The sequence below is a fragment of the Octodon degus genome, unplaced genomic scaffold, assembly GCF_000260255.1.
Source record: "Octodon degus isolate 3935 unplaced genomic scaffold, OctDeg1.0 scaffold00362, whole genome shotgun sequence".
In the NCBI taxonomy this organism is placed as follows: domain Eukaryota; kingdom Metazoa; phylum Chordata; class Mammalia; order Rodentia; family Octodontidae; genus Octodon; species Octodon degus.
Window position 1 is genome coordinate 531866 of NW_004524938.1, and position 25764 is coordinate 557629.

The 25764-nt window shown below is 34.1% G+C and overlaps 1 protein-coding gene across 1 annotated transcript in view; it reads left to right on the top strand.

The window, feature by feature from the left end:
- Nucleotides 1-25764, top strand: part of Ascc3 (activating signal cointegrator 1 complex subunit 3) — a 382010-nt gene that overhangs the window by 243154 nt on the left and 113092 nt on the right. Inside the window, exons 23-30 of the mRNA XM_004648215.3 lie at nt 2752-2850; nt 3767-3935; nt 8020-8240; nt 10890-10975; nt 12978-13144; nt 13906-14051; nt 14178-14298; nt 16652-16794. Of these exons, the coding sequence (XP_004648272.1) occupies nt 2752-2850; nt 3767-3935; nt 8020-8240; nt 10890-10975; nt 12978-13144; nt 13906-14051; nt 14178-14298; nt 16652-16794 (1152 nt within the window). The remainder of the gene's footprint in view (nt 1-2751; nt 2851-3766; nt 3936-8019; nt 8241-10889; nt 10976-12977; nt 13145-13905; nt 14052-14177; nt 14299-16651; nt 16795-25764) is intronic.

Sequence of the window (25764 nt, forward strand, 5' to 3'; positions counted from 1 at the left end):
AGTTTGGACTTATCCAGCTGCGTCTGGCTTAGGTCTGTCTGCTGTGCTCAGCTCCTTCCCGCTGTGTACCTGGGCTAGGACTGGGTCTGGGCGTCCCCGGAATTCGGCAGAAATTCCAGACCTGGGCTAGGACTGGGTCTCTGTCATTCTGTTTCTTAAACATTAGGCTTATCAAAAAAAAAAAAAAAAAAAATTCTGTACTTGTCTCCAGTTTCTTTCCTTATCAGACTACTTTTCCAGTGATCTCCTGTGACTAACTGGTTACCCTAACAAATATATTCTTCTGTTGTTTTCTTTACTTCCTTGAACATTTAGTAATGTATATAAATATGTATGTGTGCATATTTATATACTTAGTATTCTGTCTTATCACATTTGTTTCAGTTTTTATTCCTCATTCTTTCCTCCTTCAATACCTCAGATGTTATTGTATTAAAATACAATGACACACACATGGTAGAGGTCAACTCTGTAACTTCTTTCTCAGGCACCATTTCTAAGGTCTGTCTTTCCATCCCCTTGTGTGTTAGAAATGGAAGATATAAAGGCAAGCAAGCCTCCATCTTTGCTTTCAAGAAGCTAAAAAGAAAGACAGGTGAAGCAACTGTAATATCACGATGCTTACTTCAGATGGTTATTTTAGGATTCTTATATAAGAACACCTTCTGCATTACATAACATTAATAGATTTGTAATTTGATTAAATTAAAAAAAATTTGGAAGAGTGTTTTTTTTATAGTTACCTCTGTCAGCATTGTGCTGACATAATTTACACAACTATGTTGCTATCTGAATTCCACACTAGCCTTAACATATCTGTATCTTCAATTCTCACAATTTCTTCACCTATAAACATATAGTCATTATTTCTTATCACAGAATTTCTGTGAAGACTAGACAGTGATACAAAATTATAGTTAATATTTCTATTTGTATAAAATTCACATAAATATAAAATTATATTTAGGCATGAACTCATTTAATATTTAATGAACTGTTTTTGAAATGAATAAAAATTTCCTCTTTTTTGACACTGTTGCATTCATAATTAATTTGCCAGAGTCTAGTTTAAGTAATTAAGAGAGAATGCTTGGGGCTGGGGAGATAGCTCAGCAGTCTAAGCGCCTGCCTGGCAAGCACAAGGACCAGGATTCCATCCCAATACTGCATGCCATGGTGTCCCTGCGCCATGCCGCCCCCAAAACTGGAAGTGGTGGTACACACCTGTAATCCCACCTCTGTGAAAGCTTAGACTAAAGTATCTCTGTAAGTCTGATCTATGTAGTGAGACCTTGAATCAAATGAGTTAAAAAAAGATTTGAAAAATTTTTTTGAAGAGTGTTTGTTTTTATAGTTATCTCTGTCAGAATGCTATTGGCTTCAAGAATGGAAAATTTTCTCCTACAGCCTAATATAACCACAGTAATGTATTACCTTGTATAATAAAAGGTCCACAGGTAGAATTTTTTTTCAATTATTTAAAAAAAAATGAAGTGAAAGAGAGGGCAAGTGGGGAGGAAAGGATAGAGGGCAGGGGGATAGAGGGGGCAGAGACAGAGAGATGGAGAGACAGAAAAATATGAATTAAAATGGGCAAACCAAATAGGGTATCTCCCTACTAGAATGTTTTTTGATGACTAAAAAGGACAGTATCCTACTGATGTATGCCAAAATATGAATGAACTATAAAAATATTGCAATGAGCTAAAGAACCACGCACAAAATTTTGCATATTATTTGATTGATTTATGACAAACATCCTACATTGGCTAATTTGTATTTATTAGTAGCTGGTATTGAATTCTTGGGTTGGACAATAATACTTTATGAATTATGATTATGGCCATATAAGTTTGTGAATATGGAATATGTTAAAACCATTGAACTGTATACTTCAATTGAGTAAAATCATTTTGTAAATTACAAGTCAATAAGTTTTTAGGGAAAGAGGAATAGGTTTTGAGTTTGTAAAGAACACAATCTCTTAAGCTATAATATTAATGGTACTCAAAGAGGAAAGTGATCGATGATGTAGAGTGTGCCTAAGAAGAGTCACATGGAGAGAAAACACTCTCTCAGGCTTTCACAGAGAGCACATTGGCCAAGCAATGGCTGTGACTCATCCACATGGCTGACACTGACAAAGGTTCTACAATCTGAGGTGTAGGATCTCAGGATAAATCCTGACAGGATTTCACTGACCTTCTCAGACCCAAAAGCTACAAGTCTTGGTGCACAGGTCCTGCTTTACCTTGGTCTTAACCATCCAGTAGAAAAGTATGAAGACGAAATATAGGAAGTAAAACCATGCTGTTATGTTGAGCTGTGGGGGACTCGGATCAATAATTTCTGACATTGCCAATTAAACAGAGGACCCAATGCTATTATGGTCTACTGGACCCTTTTGGAATGTTTTGCTGAGTTTACACACCTATAATATTCAATAACGGAACTTAGAAAAAATAGGGTATACAGATGAATGTCCATTTTGTATCTGTGTATTCAGGGTGGTTAGGATAGATATATAGTTGCATTCTCTTAATGATTAGAATGATTTTTTCTAATGGTGTTTGTAAATAGGACCTCAAGTCTGCATCTTGTACAGCAATTAACCACTAAGAAGAATATATGCAGTGTGTTATTTGTTGAAACTATACTTCCGATTTGATTTGAAACTGTCTCATTGCTATCTGTTTATCAATAAAATTTTCAAAAAAAGATATTAATGGTACTTGGATGCTGTTTTTCTAGGTACATGGAACCACAGGAGAACCCTGGTGGATTTGGGTAGAAGATCCTACAAATGATCATATTTATCATTCAGAGTATTTTCTTGCTCTTAAAAAACAGGTAAAAAATTATGTGTGGATATAGCCTTCTCATTTTGCTATCACAGGAAAAAATAAATATTTTCTGGTTTTTACTTTTTTTCTCTGATCATAGTAGTATTAAAATTCACTTATTAGATGTTAAGTTTCTGTTTGGTTTTAAAGGAACACAGTGATTACATGTTATAATACTGATAATGCAATATAATCATAGATTAAGAAATTCAGTTGTAATCTTTGCATGGATTAAAGCATGGCTTCCCAAGGTGTGGAATTTGTAGAATAGGTAAGATAAATATTATATGCACACAGTACCGCACTGTTGAATCATATAAAAAGACCATTCCTCTTAAATTCTCTAAGTCATGAGAGAATGATTCGGGTTTTTTGCTATTTCTTTAACAGAAACTTCATTTGTGGTTTGTTTCTCATAGAGCAAAAAAGCTTTAAGCTAAAAGTCTTGGTGGGCAGCAATAAAATTTTATAGCAGTATTTTATTTTCATGGCATTTATCTTTAGAATAAGTATTTATTTATACCTACTTTTTGTGATATTGCTCTTAAAGTACTGGTGGAACTTAAAGAAGAATACTGAGTAGCAATTATGGTAACTGCAATTGTAAAAACTGTAGAGTAATTAAATGAATGACTTTTAGGAAATTCTGTTAATGAGTCAAACTGATATCTTGTTAATACATGATAATGTACACATGTAAACCAGATTAAGTATAAATTTTACCTTCACAGTTGTTAAAGGTATCCTCTGAGGGAAACCACTTTCAAGTTTCTGGAGTAACTCGGTATCTTGTATACTAAGAAATGCAAGATACTTTATTTTTATTTTTGATGTATCTTGTACAGATACTATTGTCAGTAAAACACTAAAATGTTTATAATATCAGAATAACTATATTTATTTAAGATTTTGTTTCACATTAGGTCATAAATAAAGAAGCCCAACTACTAGTGTTTACAATCCCTATCTTTGAGCCGCTGCCCTCCCAATACTACATCCGAGCAGTGTCTGATAGATGGTTAGGAGCTGAGGCTGTGTGTATTATCAACTTTCAACATCTGATTCTACCAGAAAGACATCCTCCCCATACAGGTAACATATTAAGCTAATTTGAGTCATTGGCTCAACAGAGTTGTGGTTTTAATTAATGTTCAAAAGTATCTATCTGGGGCTGGGGAAATAGCTCAGTAGAATAAGCACTTGCCTGGCAAGTGTAGGGTCCTGAGTTCAATCCCCAATACCACAAAAAAAAAAAAAGTACCCTATAAAATTGTTTCATGCCAAATCAAAATCTAACCGGTTTTAAAATATAGTTTGAAAACAGAGTTTTCAAAGTCAAATATGTACAGTTTGTTGAACTTCATTGTGGACCTTAATTTTTATTGAGTTTTAAGTATAGCCTTAGACCAGTTATAATAATTTTAATCAGAATGAGACTTAACTTTATTCCTGTATTTTATCTTTTTTATACATAATCATTATTTCTTTACATTGCCTTCCTCTTAGTGTCACTGTTTTTGTGCTTTCTAAGTTAACTGTTTGTGACAGCCTCTTTCTTTGAATTTCTTTTAGCTTATTCTACATTATGGGAAAAAGTCAAATTTTCTTTTCCATGTAATTCTTCCAGTATACATTTAGAGTCACTTATCTAAAATGGCTAAAACTCTTAGAATTTCAGCTTCAGATTTTATAATATTTATGTATACATACAAAATGAGATATCTTGAAGATAGGACCAGAGTCCAAACACAAAATTTATTTACATTTATGTATATCTTATACACCTAACCAAATGTAATTCTATGCAATATTTTTAGTGTGTCTTTTTGTTGACAATAATATGTCACATTGATCAGGTGTACAATTTTCTCTTTCTAGGTTCATGTTGCACTGAAAAATTTGGGTTTTGGATTTTAGAATTAGAGATACACAGCCTATATGTTAAATAAACCTGTTAATGATTGGATTTTGTATTTCCCATTTGTTGAAATTTTATATTTAAAAATACTAATACCAAGAAGTATATTGTAGCACTAGAATGAATTGTATATTCTTGAGTTACTGTGTATTGCCAATAATATATAACCTTCACAGTTATTCTGTTCTTCCTTCTGACCTTAAACAGGCACATGGCAGTGACAGGTAAATAATTTTCATCTATAGCCTGATCTTGCCAATCTCATCAGTATTTTTCACCGTTAAAACTTGCACAATTTTGGATAGATAGCTCGACGGCCTAAGTGCCTGCCTGTCAAATGCAAGAACCTGGGTTCAATTCCAGGCACTTAATTCCGTGCTGGTCTCTGAACTGAGGGTGTGCCGTGCCAGCTACCAAAACCGGGCATGGTGGCACATACCTGTAATCCCAGAGCTGGGGAAGCCAAGACAGGAGAATCACTACAAGGTCTGAGCTGCCTAGCAAGACACTGTACCTAATTAATTAATTAATTAAAAATTTTTAAACTTATAAAAGTTTTGTTTCATTTTTCAATATGAAGTGCCCTTCTGTTTTGATTTGTTAAAGAAGCAAAATTTCTGGAATAAGTCTTTATTAAAGTCAAATTTTATTTTTTATATACACAATTCTCCCAAAGATACACCTTCTTTTTTTTTTTTTTGTTTTTTGTTTTTTTCCCTGTATTTAGGACAGAGCCTACAGGGTCTCACTATGTAAATCGGACTCAAAGTAATTTTCCTGTTTTCATCCTCCCAAGTTCTGGGATTATAGGACCGTACTACCATGCCCAGTCTCTAAAGAATATTTATTTCATATAATTGGAGAGTATTCCCCCCTAACTTACAAAGACATGTTCTTTTTTTTTAACTTTTTTTTTTTTTTTTTTTTAGTAAGGGTCTACAGGGTGTCACTATGTAGATCAAACTCATAATGATCCACCTGTGTTCAACCTCCCAAGCACTGGGATTAGGCACACACCACCATGCCCAGTCTCAGTTGCCCTCTCAGCGCACAGGGATCGAACCCCAGCTGCTGCACTCTGCCTAAGCAGGCACTTTAGACCGCTGAGCTATTTTGCTGGCCCAAAATAGCTTTGTGACTCTGCAGGATAAAAACTGTTAAGTCTGACTACTTTAAATAAGCACAGTAGGGCTTGATGTGCTTTTAATCTTTGCCATTTCCATCAAGTTTGTTTTACCATAAGGAGAGGTTCTTTACACCAAACCTAAATTCCTCCTTAACATGTTTACAGAACAGAATGATAAGGATTACCAACATAGAAAGATAAGGAGACTGTTAGTACCTACTGATCTGCTCCTTGAAGATCCTCCTGGTCTTCTTTCATCAAATATACTTACCTATGATTTCTAGAATCTCATAATAAACAGACATATTTGATGTTTTCATTTAAAACATGCTTCCAACATGGCTTAATAGGCTTCTTTATACTTGTTTTTACATACATGTTCATTTAACCATTTCAATATTAAGAAAGCACGAATCATTTTAATTGCAAAATTACCTGATTTCCGATTGTTATATTTTATTTTATTTTATTTTTTGTATTTTAGGGAAGGGTCTGCAGGGTGTTCAGGGTCTCACTACTAGATCGACTCATAGTGATCGGCCTGTTTATAGCCTCCTAAGTACTGGAATTACAGGTGCACACCAACATGCCCACTCTCAATTGCTGTCTCAGTGTGCCTTGGGGTGGGGCTAGCAAGGCAGGCCCAGGGATCAAACCTCTGGCCCCTGACCCTGTTTGCAGGTGCTTTAATATGCTGAGCTGTATTTTAATTGCAAAATTACCTGATTTCCGATTGTTATATTTTATTTTATTTTATTTTTTGTATTTTAGGGAAGGGTCTGCAGGGTGGTTAAATCTTAAAAGGCAATGGATAGTACCATGATAGCTCACTTGGTAGTAGAATCTTTTACTGAAATAAAACATGTTTATTTTAATTTTTATAACTGTGTAATTGATAGTGTATAATACTTAATGTATTAGACTCATTGAAACTATCCCTGTGTTTTGATTAACATTACAACTCCTAAGTTGCAGTGCATCCCTACTATTGGTTTCTAGAGCCGCAGGAAATGTAAACAGTTGTAATCTGGCATCCTAAGCATTCAGTTAGCTACGAGCTACCCCTGTAGTAAAGTGCAGCAGTGGGGAAGGGCGATTTTTAAAATTAGCTTTTTTACTTTTTTCCAATACTGGGGGATGAGCCCAGAGCCTTCATACTGAGCTACTTTTTGTTTTGTTTTGTTTAGTTTTTTAAGACAAGATCTCACAAAACTGAGTTGCTCAGACACAGAATACTCAAAATAAGGTACCTCCTGCTCCAGCCTCACAGGATATTGGGATTACAGGCATGCTGTATCACACACAACTGCTTTTTTACTTTGAAGTACATTTTTTGAAGGAAGTTCACCTACTTTGCATCAAGAAACCGTAATGAGGGTTCACTGTCTGCTTCCTGATACTAATTATTTTCTTACTTAAACTTCATACTATATGCAGTAATGTTGAGAGTAAAGCTATTCTGTGATTTTTTTAACTGATAGCTTTCTAGATTATGGGGGAGCACAAGGTCTATCAGGTATTCAAGGATACAAATCTATAACTATCTCTTTAAATTATTTTAACTTTCTATTTCTTTAAGCTCCCAGTCTACGTAGTAAGAGACAATGAAATCTATTATTTTCATAGTTTTCTTCAGGCAGTTGTTTACTGCATCATGCTGTGCTTTAAAACCACCCAGGTTTCCTTCGGGAATAAGCCTAAATTCATTTCCATTTCCATTGGCTGAAGCAGCAGCTCCCCAAGTTGCTCAGGCTTGGTCAGTGTCTAACAAATCTAAAAAAATGTAATAACAATTCCAGTCCTGGTGTTTTCAAATTGTTTTCAGCGTTTTATAGATTAGAATAGATTTAATTTAGTTCCATATCATGTATAATTCTATATATTTGTTATTCAAGTTACATTCTTTACTGAAGGAGAAAGATTTAGTTGGTTTATAGAGAACTCTTCAGAAGAGTTTTCAGTATGTTAATTTGATAAATATGATGGGAGAATGAAAGATATATCACTGGTATATGAGAACTTATATTTAATTTTTCCCCTTCTGAAGAATTAAGAATTGTTATAAATACAGGATTTAGTATTATGCACTTTTTTCAGTTATTGTATCAGCAGTGCCATTTGGATCTTTTCAGAGTTACTGGATCTTCAGCCTTTACCCATCACAGCTTTGGGATGTAAAGCATATGAAGCCCTGTATAACTTCAGCCACTTTAACCCTGTGCAGACACAGATTTTTCATACACTATATCATACAGACTGCAATGTCCTGCTTGGAGCACCCACTGGGTCAGGAAAAACTGTTGCAGCTGAATTAGCCATTTTCAGAGTCTTCAACAAGTATCCTGCTTCAAAGGTTTGTTGAAAGAATTATATACTTATATCCAACTAGAAAAAGTAGTTCATGATCTCTAAACTAACCACTTACAAGTGCACTGGCAGAATGTAGTAAGTAGATCTGTTAAGTACTCTGAATGTTCCAGAAGGCCAGTCACATTAGAATAATTGCTGCAAGAAAATGTACATCAAACTTTGGAGTCCTTTAGTTGAATTTCTAATATATACAGTGGTGTTATTATAACAAATCTACAACTCCTAGATAATTTCTGAATTAACTTGCAGCCATTTTATAAGATGCATAATAATTCATAATCAAATCGTGTGGATATGAAGGAAATGCTAATACTTTAAAATACATAGTTTGATTATATATAGGAAATATAGGAGTAGGATTTATTCTATATTATCCTAGAAGCCTGTTATATTAACAGTAAATGACATTGCAAGTCAAGTAATTAGTAATTTTAAGCCCTCTTACATTAAAATACTAATATTTTGATAATGCTTTCTTTTTAATAAAAATTGTGTAAAGTTTATAATGTGCTATTTTAATAAATGTGTATTATGAAATAACTAGTCTGTATAGCTAGTCAATGCAGTTAACAAGTCCCTCTCTTCAGATGGTTTCTTTTTGTGATAAGAGCACTTAATATTTATTCTTTTAGTGAATCAAATATGTAAATAGTAATATTAACTGTAATCACTTCTTGTATGTTAGGTCACTAGAACTTGTTGATTCCATATAAAAGAAACATTAATCCCTTGCAGTATCTTCTCATCCTCCACTCTGTCCCCCCCCCCCCGTAGCCATTACTCTCATTATTCCATAAATCTGACATGTTTTTCTCTCTGTGTCTGTTTATTTCACTTAGCAAAATGTGTGCTATTGGCAGGATTTTTTTGTTGTTGTTGTATAACTAAAGTGTGTTTCTGTGTGTGTGTGTGTGTGTGTGTGTGTGTGTCCATATTAATAGATTTGAAGTGACCTCCGTGTGATTTTGATTTGCATTTCTTTGATGATTGGTGACGTTGAGTACCTTTTCATATCTTTCGGCCATTTGCCTTTTTGGAATGAAGTCTGTTCATATGCTTTATCCTTTTTTAAATTGAATTATTTGAATTTTTTGTTATGGGGTTGTATGAGTTCTTCGTGTTTTGGATACTCATCCCTTATCAGACATAATTTACAAGTATTTCTCCTGTTATACAGGCCATCTTTTCAATCTGTTGATAATTTCCTTTGATGTCTAGATGATTTTTGGTTTGGTATATTCCTCCTTTATTTTTGCTTTTGTTCTCTATTTGAATGGTGTCATTTCCAAAAAATTATTGCCAAGATCAATGTCAAGGAGTTTTTCTCTCAATATTTTCTTGTAGTAGTTTCATATCTTACATATAAGTCTTCAGTCTGTTTCAAGTTACTTTACATATAGTCTGCGAACCAGGTTAAGTTTCATTCTATCTTGTGTTCAAATTAAGTTTTCTTTTTTATTTTTATTTATTTTTTTATTTTTTTATTTTTTTGGCAGAACCAGGGATTGAACTCAGGCCCTTGCGCTTGCCAGGAAAGCGCTTATTCTACTGAGCCATCTCCCTGGCCCCAAATTAAGTTTTCTTAATCCCATTTATTCAAGAATATTTCTAAATGGGGCTGTTTATTATCATTTTAAAATTATCCTTTCTTCCTTGTGCATTGTTGGCATCCTTGTAACAGATGAGTTGACCATATATATGTAATTTGATTTCTGGACTACTATATTCTGTTCCATTATCTTATATGTCTCTCTATATACCAGTGTTTTACAGTTTTGACCATTACAGCTTCCTAATATAATTTGAAATAGAAAAGGTAATGCCCCTTTGTGCTACCTAAAGATTGCTTTATCTCATCGGGATCTTTGTAGCTTTATGTGAATTTCACAAGTTTTTCTATGTGTACAAAGATTCCATTATCATTTGATAGAGAGTACATGAATCTATAGATTGTTCTGCATAGTGTGAGCATTTCAACAAACCTTTTAGTTCATTCGTATGTCATAGCTGATTGGTTATATCTACTTCTGTGTCTTTCATCAGTGTTGTGCATTTTTTAATACATAGATTTCAAGTCCTTAATTTATTTTTAATTATTCTTTTCTTGCTATTATGAATGTGACTTCTCTGTTGGCTATTTTTTTTTTCAGGTACTCTGTTGTTAGTCTATAGAAATGGTACATATTTTTGAATGTTGGTTTTATAACATGAAATTTTATTTTCTTATTCAAATGAATTGTTTGAATAACTTGCAGATTATATTTAGGGATTTTTGCCTTTTCAATTTTATGAATACTTTAAAACTGACATTTTAGACATGTTACAGTTGAAATTATATGCTGTTTTGTCTTTATCATTTCACACGTTTACTTTTTCATTGATTTCCAGTTAGTGGTATTTTTTTCTTAACATTGTTTTGCTAGTTTTAAATCTATTATGTGATTATTTTTCAATAAAAATATCTGCTAATGCAACAGAAGAACTCTGTTCTACTTTGGTGCATTTTATAAAGCAGCATCTTTCTGAATAACATTTGTATGTGTTTGTCCTATTTTGACAGATATTATGTTTACTTGTATGTGGTGCTGTTGTCAGTGTTGTCTTAGGCTTTTTATCCACCTCCTTTTTTTAGGCAGTATATATTGCACCCTTAAAAGCCTTAGTACGTGAAAGAATGGATGATTGGAAAGTTAGAATTGAAGAAAGACTTGGTAAAAGGTAAGTTTCTACCTTTATTCAAAAAGGATATGCTGTGACTAAAAGAACCAACCAATAAAAAGTTACATAAAAGTGTTGAATGTATTTCCATTGATTTTTAGAATCTTTTATTGAAAAACTATTACAAGTATTAAATATTATTGATATAACCGTTGTTTTAAGGTTAAAAATAAATTTTCTTTACACAGTGAATCCTTTTATTTTGCAAGATAACTTTTTCACATTGTAAAAGGTTATATCTGTATTTTATTTCATATTAGAGTAAATTTCAGAACCACTTAAAGGCCAATTTACATATAAATTATTTATTAGAAAATAAAAGCTTTTTGGATTCCCAGAATCAAAAGGGAAAGAAGAAAAGAGAGAGAAAAAGAAAGAAGATAAAAAAGAAAAAGAGAGAAAGAGATAAAGAGGTTTTTCTTCCTTTTTTTTTTTTTTTTTTTTGGTACTAGAATCAAAGCCAGGACCTTGTACTTGCAAGGCAGGCACTTATGCCACTGAGCTATATTTCTTACCTTAGAAGAAAAGATTTTTCAAGAAGATGCAGTTTATGTTGATTTTTAAAATGAATTTATTTAGTTATTTGATACAGAGTCTTGCTACGCAGCTTAGACTCTTAGGGATCCTCCTGTGTCAGCCTCCCTAGTGCTGCAATTAAAGGCATAAGCCACCATGTCTGGTTTCAATGGCTGGCACAGCAGGCTATCCCAAGAATCAAACCTAAGTCCTTGTACTTGCCAGGCAGGCTCTTAGCCTGCCAAGTTATCTCCCCAGCCCCTATGTTGATATTTTTAATGTATTAAGCATTACAGTGCTATTTTTATAACAAAATAATGCAGGTTATACACCTATCCATTAAGACAACATGGAGTAAATTATGTTACATTTATACAATATAAATTTTTTATAACTCTACAAAAGAATAAGCTTTTTGCAGTGTGGGCCCACGCCAGGGGCTTGCCGCGATGGCAATTGAGAGTGGGCGTGGTGGCGCATGCCTGTAATCCCAGCACTTGGGAGGCTGTAAACAGGAGAATCACTGTGAGTTCAATCTAGTAGTGAGACTGAACACCCTATAGACCCTTCCGTAAAATACAGAAAAATAATTTTTTTTAAAAAGAGTAAGCTTTTTATATACTGAATGAGCAATCTCCAAATATAATTAAGAAACAAATTTTCAACTATCTTATCTCTTCTTTTAAAAATAATAGAGAATGTGAATATGTAAATACATCAAAATGAAAACTAAATGGCTAATGGATACAAATGTTATGTAGACAATTTAATATGTATTTAAACCATATGGATAGATTATTCAGTTATTTATAAAACATTAAAAGTGAATAAAATAAAATGTTTGGGAATATTATTCTTAGAGGAATTATCTTGTCTGTTTTTCTATTTTCTGAATCAACACAAATGAGAAAATTGTTTAGTAGTTGTTCAGTAATTATTAGGATTGGAGTTAGTCTCCAGATTTTCTTACCTTCTGTCTAACTCTTCAGGACTCAAATTTTTTGCTTTTTGTTCTTTTTCACCAAAAGACTGAGTTCTCAGAAAAAGTAGCACATATTTGCCATATCTTATTTATATTTCAATATGCTTGCATTTGTCTATATTACCTTTGTAATATTTCAGTCTGATAAATGAAATGAAATTTACACAATTAAATTTGTAATGATTGCTTTCTTGTCTTAATAAGTTAATATTTTTTGATGAAAAATATTCCCCAATAAAACCAATCCAATATGTGAATGAGATATGATTTTAGTGCTACAAGTCATCTGCGACAAAGATGCCATAATTAAAATCAAAATTTGACATTATTTGCATATATTTATAAGTTAACTGTGTTAGGGTTTGAGTTTATATATTGTTCATTTTATGCCTAGAAATTATCTTACAATTCTTGAGATTCATGTTAGAAAGTTTTAGAAATCAAGAAGTATCTTTAAGCATTATTAAATTTTATTTTGAAAGAGATACATTTTTATTTCCTTAGAGTTATTGAACTCACTGGGGATGTCACTCCAGACATGAAATCCATTGCCCAGGCTGACCTCATTGTCACCACACCGGAGAAGTGGGATGGAGTCAGCAGAAGCTGGCAGAACAGAAATTACGTACAGCAAGTCACTATTCTTATCATAGATGAGATCCATCTGCTTGGTGGGTGCCACTAGCTGAGTCATTTAGGAATTTCAGCTTTCTTACTATTAGTTTTAATTGACAGATAATTGCATATGCTTCTGAGGTACAGTGTGATGCTTTGATACGTGTGTGTGTGTGTGTGTGTGTGTGTGTGTGTGTGTATACACAGAGTGGAATGATCAAATCAAGTTAATTGCCATAACTTATTACCTTTACTTGTTTATCATTGTTATCATGAGAGATTAAATATTCCCTCTGGGCCACTAGTGTTGAAATATACATTATTCTTATCATCATACTGTATTATAGTAAATCTCACAAATGTTTCTCCTGACTGAAAAATGTGTACTCTTTGGCTCTCTTCTTAAGCTCTCAGCTTCTAGTAACCACCATTCTACCCTCTATTTCCATGAATTTGACTTTTTTTCTTTCCATATATCTTTGCCTGCCTTTTTTCTGTTAATAGAATATCTTCCTTGTTTACACATATGGTTTCAAATGATAAGATTTCATTCTTTTTATTGTTTATACTATTTCATTGTGCGTATATTGATTTCCTTTTCTTGGCTATTGCAAATAATGCTGCAGTGAATGTGGGCGTATACAAGTCTCGTCAGCATATTGATTTCAGTTCTTTTGTATAGATACTCAAAAGTTGGATTGCTGGGACCATAAGGTTGTCCCAGTCTTAGCTTTTTGAGGAGCTTATGAACCTGACTTCATACCTTCAACAGGCAGCATATATTTGTTAAGTAATTATTAATATTTTTCCTTCTTAGGTGAAGAAAGAGGTCCTGTTCTTGAGGTCATTGTATCTCGCACAAATTTCATCTCATCACACACAGAGAAGCCTGTTAGGATAGTTGGGCTTTCTACTGCATTAGCTAATGCCAGAGACCTTGCTGACTGGCTCAATATTAAGCAGGTACGTGGAAGATTGATCAGGCAGGCATTTAGTAGTGTGGCTCAGGTGGACACATTAAGGAAGCATCGTAACATTATAAACAAATAGAAAAAAATGAAAATGGTTTCTTTCTGTTATTTACTCTAGATGGGCTTATTCAATTTCCGGCCGTCAGTACGCCCGGTTCCGCTGGAAGTTCATATTCAGGGCTTCCCAGGCCAACATTACTGTCCTCGCATGGCCAGTATGAACAAGCCTGCCTTTCAGGGTAAGCTGCAGATGCACGGAATGATATAGTAACCATGTTGTAGAGTGTATTCAGAAATGGTTTGATATTGTTTGAAATGGTGGTGCTGGTCCAGCTACAGCAAATACCTAAAGTGATTTACCTCAACTGTTAAGGAGTTAAAATACGTAGTATATTCCCTATCAAAAATTAGAGAGACCTCGTAGATGATAATGTAGTTATGCTAGATTAAAGCTATGTAATTTTAATAAGTAATCAAATAATTTGAAATGCTAATCTGTTCAGGTGCTTTCTCAAGATATTTCTAGCTTTAAAGTTAAACAGAAACTGTAAAACAGAAATTTTTACTTTTTTATAATACTTCATCACAAAATACTTTTGTGATTTTCTTCTTTTATAACAAATTAGATAAAGAATAACACTTCTACTTTATTAAAACATGTTTTGTTTAGACTGCATAGAGAATATTTTTCATTTCAATTTAAAATGACCTCCAAGATAAAATCGCTAATATGAACTGTTGTTGGTTGTGAGTTGACAGTTGTGAGGTGACTTTTTAGCTGCTGTAATTAGCCTTATGACAGAAGCAAAGTATTGATTGTGAACTAGAGACCAGTCTTGGCAGTTGAGCTTATTTACACCTCCACAGAAACATTGTACAAAATCACTAATGAACAATAAATTTGCTGTGAGCTGTTCAGCCACACCTGTTCTTATAGCAACAAAAATACATTAGATGTTGAGGCCTGAAAAAAGGCAGATCCATTCATGGTTGTATGTACAAATGATGCCATACTTTCATATTATGTGTGTTTTAAACATTTTATCTCTAATATGATTTACCGAAGATTTATTATTCTGGTGAATGGTGAGAGTAAGAAGTAAGATGAATGAATTTATTCTTCATAACATGTATTGTTGAAATAGCTTATATCTGTGTAAAAAATGGCTGCTTGCATACCACTATGGAAATGAAGATTTTGTGTTCTGTAAATCAATAGAAAACGAAATACTTTCACTTCTTAAGATATGATATAAAAAAGATATGGTATTAGCACAGTTGCTTTCCTTATAAACTATTTATTATGCCGCTAGTGATCACTGTATTTCTTTGAGTTTAGAAATATAATTTTATAAAACCTTTATTTTCACTCTTAGAGTATAATATAGTCAAAGTCATGTCAACATTTCCATTATAAATTTTATTTCTCACCCATGGAAAGAAATCTACAGCTCATGCTTTCAAACAGGAAATTACATTGAGGTTGAACGTTTTCATATACAATTTTAATAGGGGCCAGGGAGAAGGCTCAGTAGGATAAGCACTTCCCTGGCAAGCTCAAGGGGCTGAGTTCAATCCTTGGTTCCACCAAAAAAAAAAAAAAAAGTACAATTTTAACAGTAAAAATATAAATATAAATTTGACTTGTGCCATCATTTTGAAGCAAAGAATCCTTATTTCCATTTATGCCAATGATTTATTGTCTTCTTTTTTCTTGCATACATAATTTATAGTGTTTCCTCTATACTTGCTCCTCAGGATTCAGAGTGTTCATCTCATTTTCTGTATGTTGATTACAAATGTGTACCACCCCTCACATTCTCTTCAGATCAATCTTGCATTCTCTTGCCTTCTCCTTGAAACTTCACATGATTTTGGAATATCAGAGAGAAAGTGTCCTTGTGATCTATCTCTTACGTTTTCATTAGTCCAGTCTCTTACATTTTCCTTTTGGTGGCTAAATATAAGGAGAAAAATAAAGGGATTTGTGTGTGTGTGTATGTGTGTGTGTGTGTGAGATCTTTCTTGGACATTTTTCATAACCTTGCATGTCTCCACCTGACTCTTCAGATCTCAGGACCACTTGTGCTGTAATATTACTCCTTTTTTTTTTTTTTTTTTTTTTTGGCAGAACTGGGGATAGACTTCAGGCCCTTGCGCTTGCCAGGGAAGCGCTTATTCCACTGAGCCATCTCCCCGGCCCCAATATTACTCCTTAGAAAAGCAGAAATGTCTCCAAAATATAATGTGAGAATAGAAAGCATACCCTGTTTGTGCACAGACAGTGGAAAGCCTGAGCATTCAAGTTTCTCCTTGTTTGGCAGCTCAGGGTACAACTTGTATCTGACATAAATCTTCCCTGTCCTAGCACCTGACTGCCTAAGTAGAGCTATAACCTCTGCCTTTGTGCGGTCTCTCCAGTGTGCTGTCAGATCTGTGTAGTAATACTAAATAATATTATATTTTATGACCAAATTAAAAGTTCAACAAAATAATTTGCATTAGTTTTCATGCATCCATTTGTTATCTTAATTAAATTCATATCCTGGTGTTAAGTGGCTTACCATTTCATTTTCCACAACTTTTAAACAGCAATTAGAAGTCATTCTCCAGCCAAACCTGTTTTGATATTTGTCTCTTCAAGACGTCAAACTCGACTTACTGCTTTGGAATTAATAGCCTTTCTGGCTACTGAGGAAGATCCAAAGCAGTGGTTAAATATGGATGAAAGAGAGGTAAATAACATATTTTGTTTTCTTTTTATATCTGTCGAATTACTTTATGTTATAATAGAATGTGCACAATTAGTATGTAGTTTTACCCTATGAAAATGTAAAATCTGAAAAAATAATAGATGTAATATTTATTGCTAACCTAACATTATTCATATTCTGATGCGTTTGCTTCCAGCATTTTCCCACTAAACATTTAATTAAAAATCCATACTTAGAATTTTCCCTTTAGCATTTTCACTGTGTATATTTTATAGTAAAGGTTTCATAATTTTAATGTAAATTTTATTTTTTTATTTTTTATATGTTAGGGAAGGTCTACAAGGTGTTCAGGGTCTCACTACTAGATCGGACTTGTAGTGATCCACCTGTTTACAGCCTCCCAAGTGCTGGGATTACAGACATGTGCCACCATGCCCAGTCTCAATTGCCATCTCAGTGCACCCCAGGGGAAGGGCCAGCATGGCAGGCCCAGTTATCGAACCCCTCCCTGGCCCATGTGCCTGCTTGCAGGCACTTTAATCCACTGAGCTATTTGGCCAGGCCTAAAATTATTTAAAATTAGAAAACGTTATTCCATTTTCCTATAATTAAATAATTGTGCATCTTTAATATAGATTTTTTATTTTTTGGAATTATTTTTTCTGTATAGAGTTCCAAAAATAAAATTAGCAGGACAAGTAATATAATCTTTATATTATAGCTTTTTGTAAGGACTGCTAATTCGTTTCCAAGAAGGATGTACTAACATGTTCACACCATCATCAGTATGTGAATTACCAGTGGTATAGGACAGTGGTAATTTTCTCCATTTGTTGTAATTTATTGATATTGATAAAATGTAATCTATTGTTTTAGCATATACTTTGTTCTTAATGATTTTTTTCATACATTTGATGCTAATTAATCCTTTTTCTTTGTTGGCTGTTTTCTTTGATCTTTAATTTCAATTCATTTATTTTGCAGATTTGTATGACAAAATAAATGTTAGACACCACAGATATATAAAATTTCATTTTATAAATAAGTTAGTATACATATATTAGTCATCTACTCTATTTTTAATTTACTGTTTATCTTGTTTATCATCATATCTTTTAATGAACTTTTGCATTTTATATTACATAATGTGATATTTCATTTCCTCTACTACTTCTAAATGCAGTACTCCTTTTCTGTTTTGTAGATTTAAGAGGCAGTGATTTTCATTTTTTGCAGTTCTGAAACCATATTTTCCTATGTGGAATTGTGATGAAAAAGATGAAATTGATAGCATAAAACATTGTCATCTCCTTCTCTTTTTTGTCCCTGTCCTCCCTTTCAATCTGAAGAACAGAGTTACTCAACTTCAGTAAAAAACAATATTCCAACCTCACTAACATCTAGACTTGATATTTTGCATATTTCTCCTTTCTGTTTCTTGTAATTCGTTAATGGTTAGTAAGTCTGTTGGATAGTATTATGACTATTAGTACACAATAGTTACCTGAGATTTCACACTATTTTCTTTAATTGTACAGATGACCTTATTTACTAGCAGACCCAAACATTACCTTAATGTAAAGGGTATCAAATTTACTTTCTACTTGAAGTAAAATAAAAGCAATAACTTTTTTCTTTAAAATTTTATTGTTTATCTTGTTATTTGTATATGTTTATCAAATATTTCTTCTGGTTAATAACTTAATGTCAAAACACTTTATCAAAAGATGTTTTGCCTTGTGTTAAATTGATTATGCTGTTATGTCTAAGGCAGTATCATAGTTAAGGAGACAAACACAAAAAAAAAGATATATAAGATATTGATGACTTAGTTTATGTGCAGCACTGCTCTATATTTAATTTGAGTTCTCTCATGCTTTAGCCCTAGAAGTGTTCCAAGTGGAATCTGCTCTTTGAAGTCAGGTACAAAGTCCATACCTACTGAACACATTTGAGATGTTCGTGCAAAGTGTATGGGCACTGTGCATTTGACACATATGTGACTCACATGAACTTCAAATGGGAACCTCATGTGTTCCTCCCTGTTGTAGTACACTTTTAGTATTTTTATTAATTTGGATGACCCAGGATGTAAGTAACTCAGCCATACTTCTCAGAAGTAGAATTACTTGCTAGCAGAACCCATATAACTTACTTATACAGATTTTGGAGATTTTCACTGTTAATAATGAGATAGAAATTATGCAATTTCCAGACATTTTACCTGTTACATCTCAAGAGAAAGACAGTGCATGGTTTGTGTTGTTACTGCCTCTTAAAGCAACCATTTTTAAACGAAAGTTTCAGAGTGTGCATTGTATTACTATGTAAATCCATTCTTGCTGTACCTATTCTGCTTACAATGTAGATGTTTCACTTGTTGATCCCCTAAGTAGTTGGCTTAAAATAGACTGCCTAGCCTCTTAATATTCTGTGGGGTACTTTTCACAATACTCTGGACTAGAATACAAATGGTTTCTCCTGCTGCTGCAGCTTGTACAGTGTTATGTTGGTGTTCTGTGGCAGGATGTGGGATACCAGGTGGAAATAAGAGTATTGACAGCTCCAGCTTTTACGGGAGACGATAGTTATGCTCACAGCAATGCCACAGTGTATCTGAGATGCAGGAGAGCATCCCGATCATTTTGCAATCAAAAAACCTTAATTCAGGAATTAGCTCAATATATTTAGGGGAAAGAAAAGGAAAAAATTAATGAGAAGAGCATGGACAGAAACTGTGATGAGGATGCATATACAGTAAGACCTTACTTATAAGCCTAATTCTTTCCAGAAACATGCTTGTAATCCAGGCACTTTTGTATTAAAGCAGATTCCCCCTTAAGAAATTATAGAAATGCAGATGATTCATTCCACAACTCAAAAAATATTCACATAAAAATGAGTTTGATACTATATTGTAATACAAAATAACAAAGAAAATGCAAAACATAAAGCAAAATTATTTGACCTGCACTTTGAAAACCTTCATGACTGGTGTGACAGAGGGATGAAGGAGGATGGTTATTGTCTAGGGCAACTTTCACTTTCAGTAGTGAAATCACTGCTTTCTACTGGCTCAGTGGACTGTTTTTTTATACAGCTTTAACATGGGAGCTATCTATCCAATAACACTTGCTTTTGCTTCCTTTTGAAAATTCTGCAGGAATATCACAGTACATTGTCATTAAACAGATTCTTAGCTTTCACTGCTACCGCATTCTTTGGTGCTTTTCTACAGAATTTGCACCTTTTTCCACTTTTTGTGCATCTTCCTAATCTCATTTGAACTGAAGGATTCTTTGGCGTTTTTCCCCTCTTCCTCTGCAGATGCAATCATTGTAATTTTTTGCTGCTGGGAGACGACAATCCCAATCTCACAGCGAGAGAGAGAACCATTGACTCAGTTGTGAGCATGTGGCATTTGACATCATGTATTACATTGCGAGTAAAATTAAGTTAAAATTTTTTAGAAATGTTTACTCATCTTGTGTAACACTCACAGAAAAAGTTACTGGTAACCCAAGGATTTACCGTAAATACGCTATTGCTTAGCAAAGACAAGAGTTATTCATGTCTTCTTACTCCAGTATTTTTCTAAAGTTTTAGCCAGTAAAAAGACACTTTCATGTACTATATATCACTGATATAAAAATCATCTGTCTGAAGAAAACCATAAAGAACACCTTTCTGTATTTGCCATTTGGAAGCCTTGCCATGACTTTAGAAGTTCATGGATATGTGCTGTTTTGTCATTTAGATTCTCACTTTGAAGCTACCACTTCTTTCATTAACCTCAGACTCTTTCTGGGTCTTTTTGTTATTCCCTCAGGCATCAAGTTGAAACAGTCTGAATGTCTGAAGCTTTTAGGCCTTCATCCATAAAACACAGTATCTTTAGCTGGCTTCTATTGTAGGAGGTGATATGCTGAAAATGGCTCTTGACAGGCAGCAAAGCTCCAATGTAGACCTTTCACTGACCATTAGTTTATTCATACACTAATTTCTCCACAACACTTTAATAAAAGGGTTTCCTCCTAATGTGTGTTTTCCTTCTTATAACCCAAATTCACTCTGTAAATTCATCTGTCTACAAAGAAAGACAACTCTTAAAAACTATTATTGATTCTCTGAACCACTTAGTCCAGGATCCCTTGTTTTGAACACTCTGGCTCTTTCATTTTTTCATCTCAGTTATCTATAGCTGATGTAGTGGTTAGAGTGAGTTTCAACTTGTTTGGGGTCCACCCCAAGGGTTGGTGGCACACACCTGTATGTATGGTGGGTGGGCCACAGACAGATGGCTTTTAGGTCTGGTCTCGATCCCCTCCACTATGGCACTGTTCCTCCATTCTGTGTTCCTGCTGCCATGAACTGAGCAACTGTGCTGCTCCATGCTCTTCTCCCATGATGTCTCAGAGCCTTCCAGGCATGTCCTGTATTGTGAGCTGAACCTTCCTGTAAGTTGTGGGTGTTGGTACTGTGTCTCAGTGAAAGCAACGAGAGCCTCAGTTGCCCATGTGACTGTTTTTAGCGAATTGTTTCCATGGAAATTATTAATCTATAGATAGTAATAATGTAAACTAATGAAGGTAGAGTTATAGAGAAGTGAAACAGACTTTTTTACTGCTGTGATTTAAAAGGTATCCACAAATCTTGACCACTTGATTCTTGGATTGTGTATTCTGGCTGTAGAAAAAATAATTTGATGATTTCTAGTCACTACATCCCATGGCATCTGTTTGTTGCCTTATTTTTTTCTTAATGAAATGAGTTCATTGGTCAGTAGCATTATTGCACAGCATATTGTGATGGTGGGTAAGGCTTTTCATAAGTATCTTCTGAGCAGAAAACTGAGGAAATGTGGAACCAAACATATCAAGGGAGTATTCAGTGATGTGAAAAGGCTTTAAACTAGGCAACTGCCATAATCTTATTTATATTCTAAGATCATTTTGTTATCATAAAAAATAAATTAAAGGTGTGGACGTAATGGTGGTGGTGAGATGGGAGCTGGATAAGTTGGTGGGAGGCTTTTCTGATAGGTGAAGAATGGAGGGTAAAGAGCAGGAGGGACACAAATGTCTTCTCAGTCATTACCTCAGACATCTACATTAGTGGCGGTGAACCTACTGCACCTATGCCACAGCAGGCTGTAACAGCTGAAAGTTCTAAAAGCTTTGCCGTCACTGACCTAGGTAAATAACTGAGGTCTTTATGACATGGGGGAGTATAAGAATGAAAGGATGGTGTGGGGGTAGATTTGAGCTTGCTTAGGTTGTATTTTAGACATGTGGGTTGTATCCTCAAGACTTTCAAGTGGATATTTTATAGCAGTTAGATGGAAAAAGTGGTTAAAACCTGCAGAGAATGTGAGATGAACATATGAATGTGAAGACATCAAAAAAGAGTCAGCTTTTAACCTCTAGACAATCATGCAGAGAATAAGAGAAAGAGGGCCTTGAGGCATTCTCATTTTGAGGTAGAAAACTCAGAGCTGGCAGAGGGCTCTGGCGAAGAGATGCCAGTATAACAAAACACTAGAAGAGAGAGTTCCGTGCAGAAAAGAGTATATCACGTATTAAGTAGACTTGAATGGAATGGAACCAGCAATACATTTAACAGTTCCACTTCCTACATGAACTTGGTAAACAGAAGTAGAGATGCATTGTAAAGAGAGCCAATTTGGAAGTAAATAAGGGTGAGAAGCAGTAATGGAAGCAAATACACATATCTTTCTCAGCTTGCTATCTAGTACTAAAATTTAGCATCCAACAAGCTACCACCAGGTATTCAGTTTAGTTCCACTTTCAAGAGTGACTCATACTAGGTTCTGGATGGCCGCCAGCCAGCACTAAAAGATGAAAGAGCAAAGGGAGGGTCCTTTCATCTGAGGGGGTCTACTGGCTGAAAGCTCAGAGCACTGCTCATATGTCATCTCACACCTTAAATGACGTTCCATATCTGTAGTGAGAAAGCACCAATGCTAGCTGAAGATTAGACTTTACTTTTCAGTGTAGCTTACACCCTCCCCTCAACTCTTCTGTATGTCTTGCCATTTAACAGTGAGGCTCTCCTTTCTTTCTGCACATTTTTAAATAAGGCCTAGTTAGCCAAAATAAGAATCCAATAAGGAGAACTAGCTATTCATTTTTGTCCTTACAAGGAGAAAATAAAGTAGAATTCTGCAAAGCCTTTGCCACAAAGAACCTAGAATAAAAGACTGTAAATTGTGTTTGTCTATACCACCAGCAGATAGGTGCAGCCCAAGCAGAAAAGTGAATAACTTTCAGATTAAAGCAAGACAGAGAATCCAAGTAAAGGTGATATGAAAGATGAGAGTATGGGAGATGAAATCCTTGGAAAACCAGTGTAGTTAATTCACAAGAACTTGCTCAAAGTCTTTCTGAATGACAGAATATTATTATTAATGGAGTTTGTAAGTTATAATTTTACACAGTGCTTCAAAGTGAATTGATGAAAAATTTGTAGTGACTGAGCATTTCCATGGGTAGCATTTTCCTGTGTTTAATAAGAAGACTAACATGTTTGAAAAGTTTATCAATTTGAGCTTATATTAGTCATCCAACCTCATAACAGGGAAAAATTTAGTAAATTTACAAAATGAACTTCAGTCTGGCTTTACCCAAAATCATCCTAAGAGTGGGTTTGGTAGGATTTTCACTAGTGACATTAGATTATAGTTGTCTTTGTTTCCTCTGCCTTGTCATTTATAGTACAACTAGATACTGACCTACTGTAGGTGGAAAGTCAGTATCAGGTATGTAAATCAATTAAGAAATTATTGAAAATTAGAAATTGAATTACATTTAATACAGGGCAGCCACATCATTTTCATTTCAGAAAACCTGTTTGTTATCAAACTAACATAGATTTAGCTCACAACACAAGTCTTCCACTCCAAGCATTTCCTGGTTTTATAAGGATTTAGACCTCTTAATAGTTAAGAAAATCTAGGTGACTATTAAGCTATAATATTAAGTGTCAGATATTATCTAGAGATTTGCTGAGCATTAGATGTCTGAACTTAGTTGGGCTCCATGAAATATTGGTTTGACTGAGAGCAGGTATTTAAGATCCTTGAGCTACCAGATTGGAAGCTGTTCTATTCTATTTTACCTAACTGTAGTTTGTATCATGCATGTCCTTAAAAAAGAAGCAAACCTTTGATTATGTGCAAAAATCATTGATATAGAATACTGTATAGTTCATTAAATTACTCAAATTTTCATTTATTTCCTTAAATTATCACATATAATCATACATTCTTGAAGGGTAGTTCTTGGTACCCCAATTTAACAGATGAAGAAACTAGAAGGATTAGGTGATTTTCTCTAAATAGCACAAGGCAGTGGCAGCTTGACAGCTCCAAGTCAGGACAGCTAACTGAGAGCCTGTGTCCTTTTACTTTACCATATAGTAACTGAGATCATTCACAGAATACTGGCTAGAAAAGATGTAAGTCAAGTTGCGGTGGTCAGTATTTAATGAGGATAAAAATTCAATAAAGAAAAATCATTAGGTAAAATGTCAAACAGGAACAGCTAGAGATATGCTGTTCTCAATTGGGAAAATTGAAGAAGGTAATATTTTATTTAGAAAAGCCTTTTAGATATGTTTTTAGACAATGCTCAAGTATAATTCACAAATCATCTGTATAGACTTATGATACATTGCCCATTATTTCAAATCTTATTTATTTTCTACATGTAGTCTAAAACAATGAGATCTAGTCTTAAACCTGTTGAATAATATCATTATTTTATTAATTATTTGACTGTGGCATTGTGACTGGGAGTATAGACTGGAACTACTTTACTTGGGTTTAATATTAACTGACCATTAAAAATTATGTGACTTAGGGCCAGCCAAATGGCTCAGCAGATTAAAGTACCTGCACGCAGGCACAGGAGCCAGGACTTCTGTCCTCGGTCCTGCTGTGCCGCCCCACCCCTGGGGCATGCTGAGATAGCAGTTGAGGCTGGGCGTTCTTGGGAGGCTGTAAACAGGAGAATCACTACAAGTCTGATCTAATAGTGAGACCCTGGACACCCTGTAGACCTTTCCCTAAAATACAAAAAGAAAAAAAAGATGTGTGACTTTGTAGACATTTTATTTAACCCCTGAGCTTCATATCTTTATCTGTAAAACAAATACTAACCTTAGTGGCATTGAATGTTAAAAGTGTTAAAGAGTATCTTGAGCATTTTGAGTTAGAGTTGCTTATTTGATAAAGCAGGCAAACGTTCCAAAAGTCTGCCTCTGAAACTGAACCTATGGTCTGGAACATTTCGGGCAAGGAAGGCTTAAGTGAAGGTCACTCATAATATTAGTTATGATACAGAGACATTGAATAATCCCTTAGGCACAAGCTCTTTTTCACTGAAAGCTATATAAGACATATTTGATCTTGTATTTATTTTATATTTCTTCACAAATTTATGTTAACAAAGTCCAGTTATACTACTTCAGAAAATTATACTACTTTTAACATCAGCTTGATCTACATTTTAAAATCTTTCAATATCTGAAAAGCCGTGCAAGCATGTTTTGAAATCTAAACACACTCCAAGTGAAAATATGTATAAAAGTTATATTCATATAACTTCATATACTCTGGGATTTTTCTACTAACTGCACACTGAACTAAGTTAGAAGCATAAGAAAAAAAAGACCCTTTTTAATATCTTGCCTGTAGTCCATTTTTAATATTGCCATTATTAAAAAATAGCCGAACGAAAATGCAAACATTAAAAATGGTATTGTGTTTATTTGGAATATATAGCAAAGATTTACCTCTTAGGTTCTAGTTATATATTTAATTTACATTTTATTTGTATACTTATTTCACATTTATTTTATATATACATTTTTTAAGTGGTGTTATGGATTAAACCTAGAGCCTCACACATACTAGGAAAGTGGTTTAGTACTGAGCTACATCCCTAACCCAATATATTATATTTACATTAA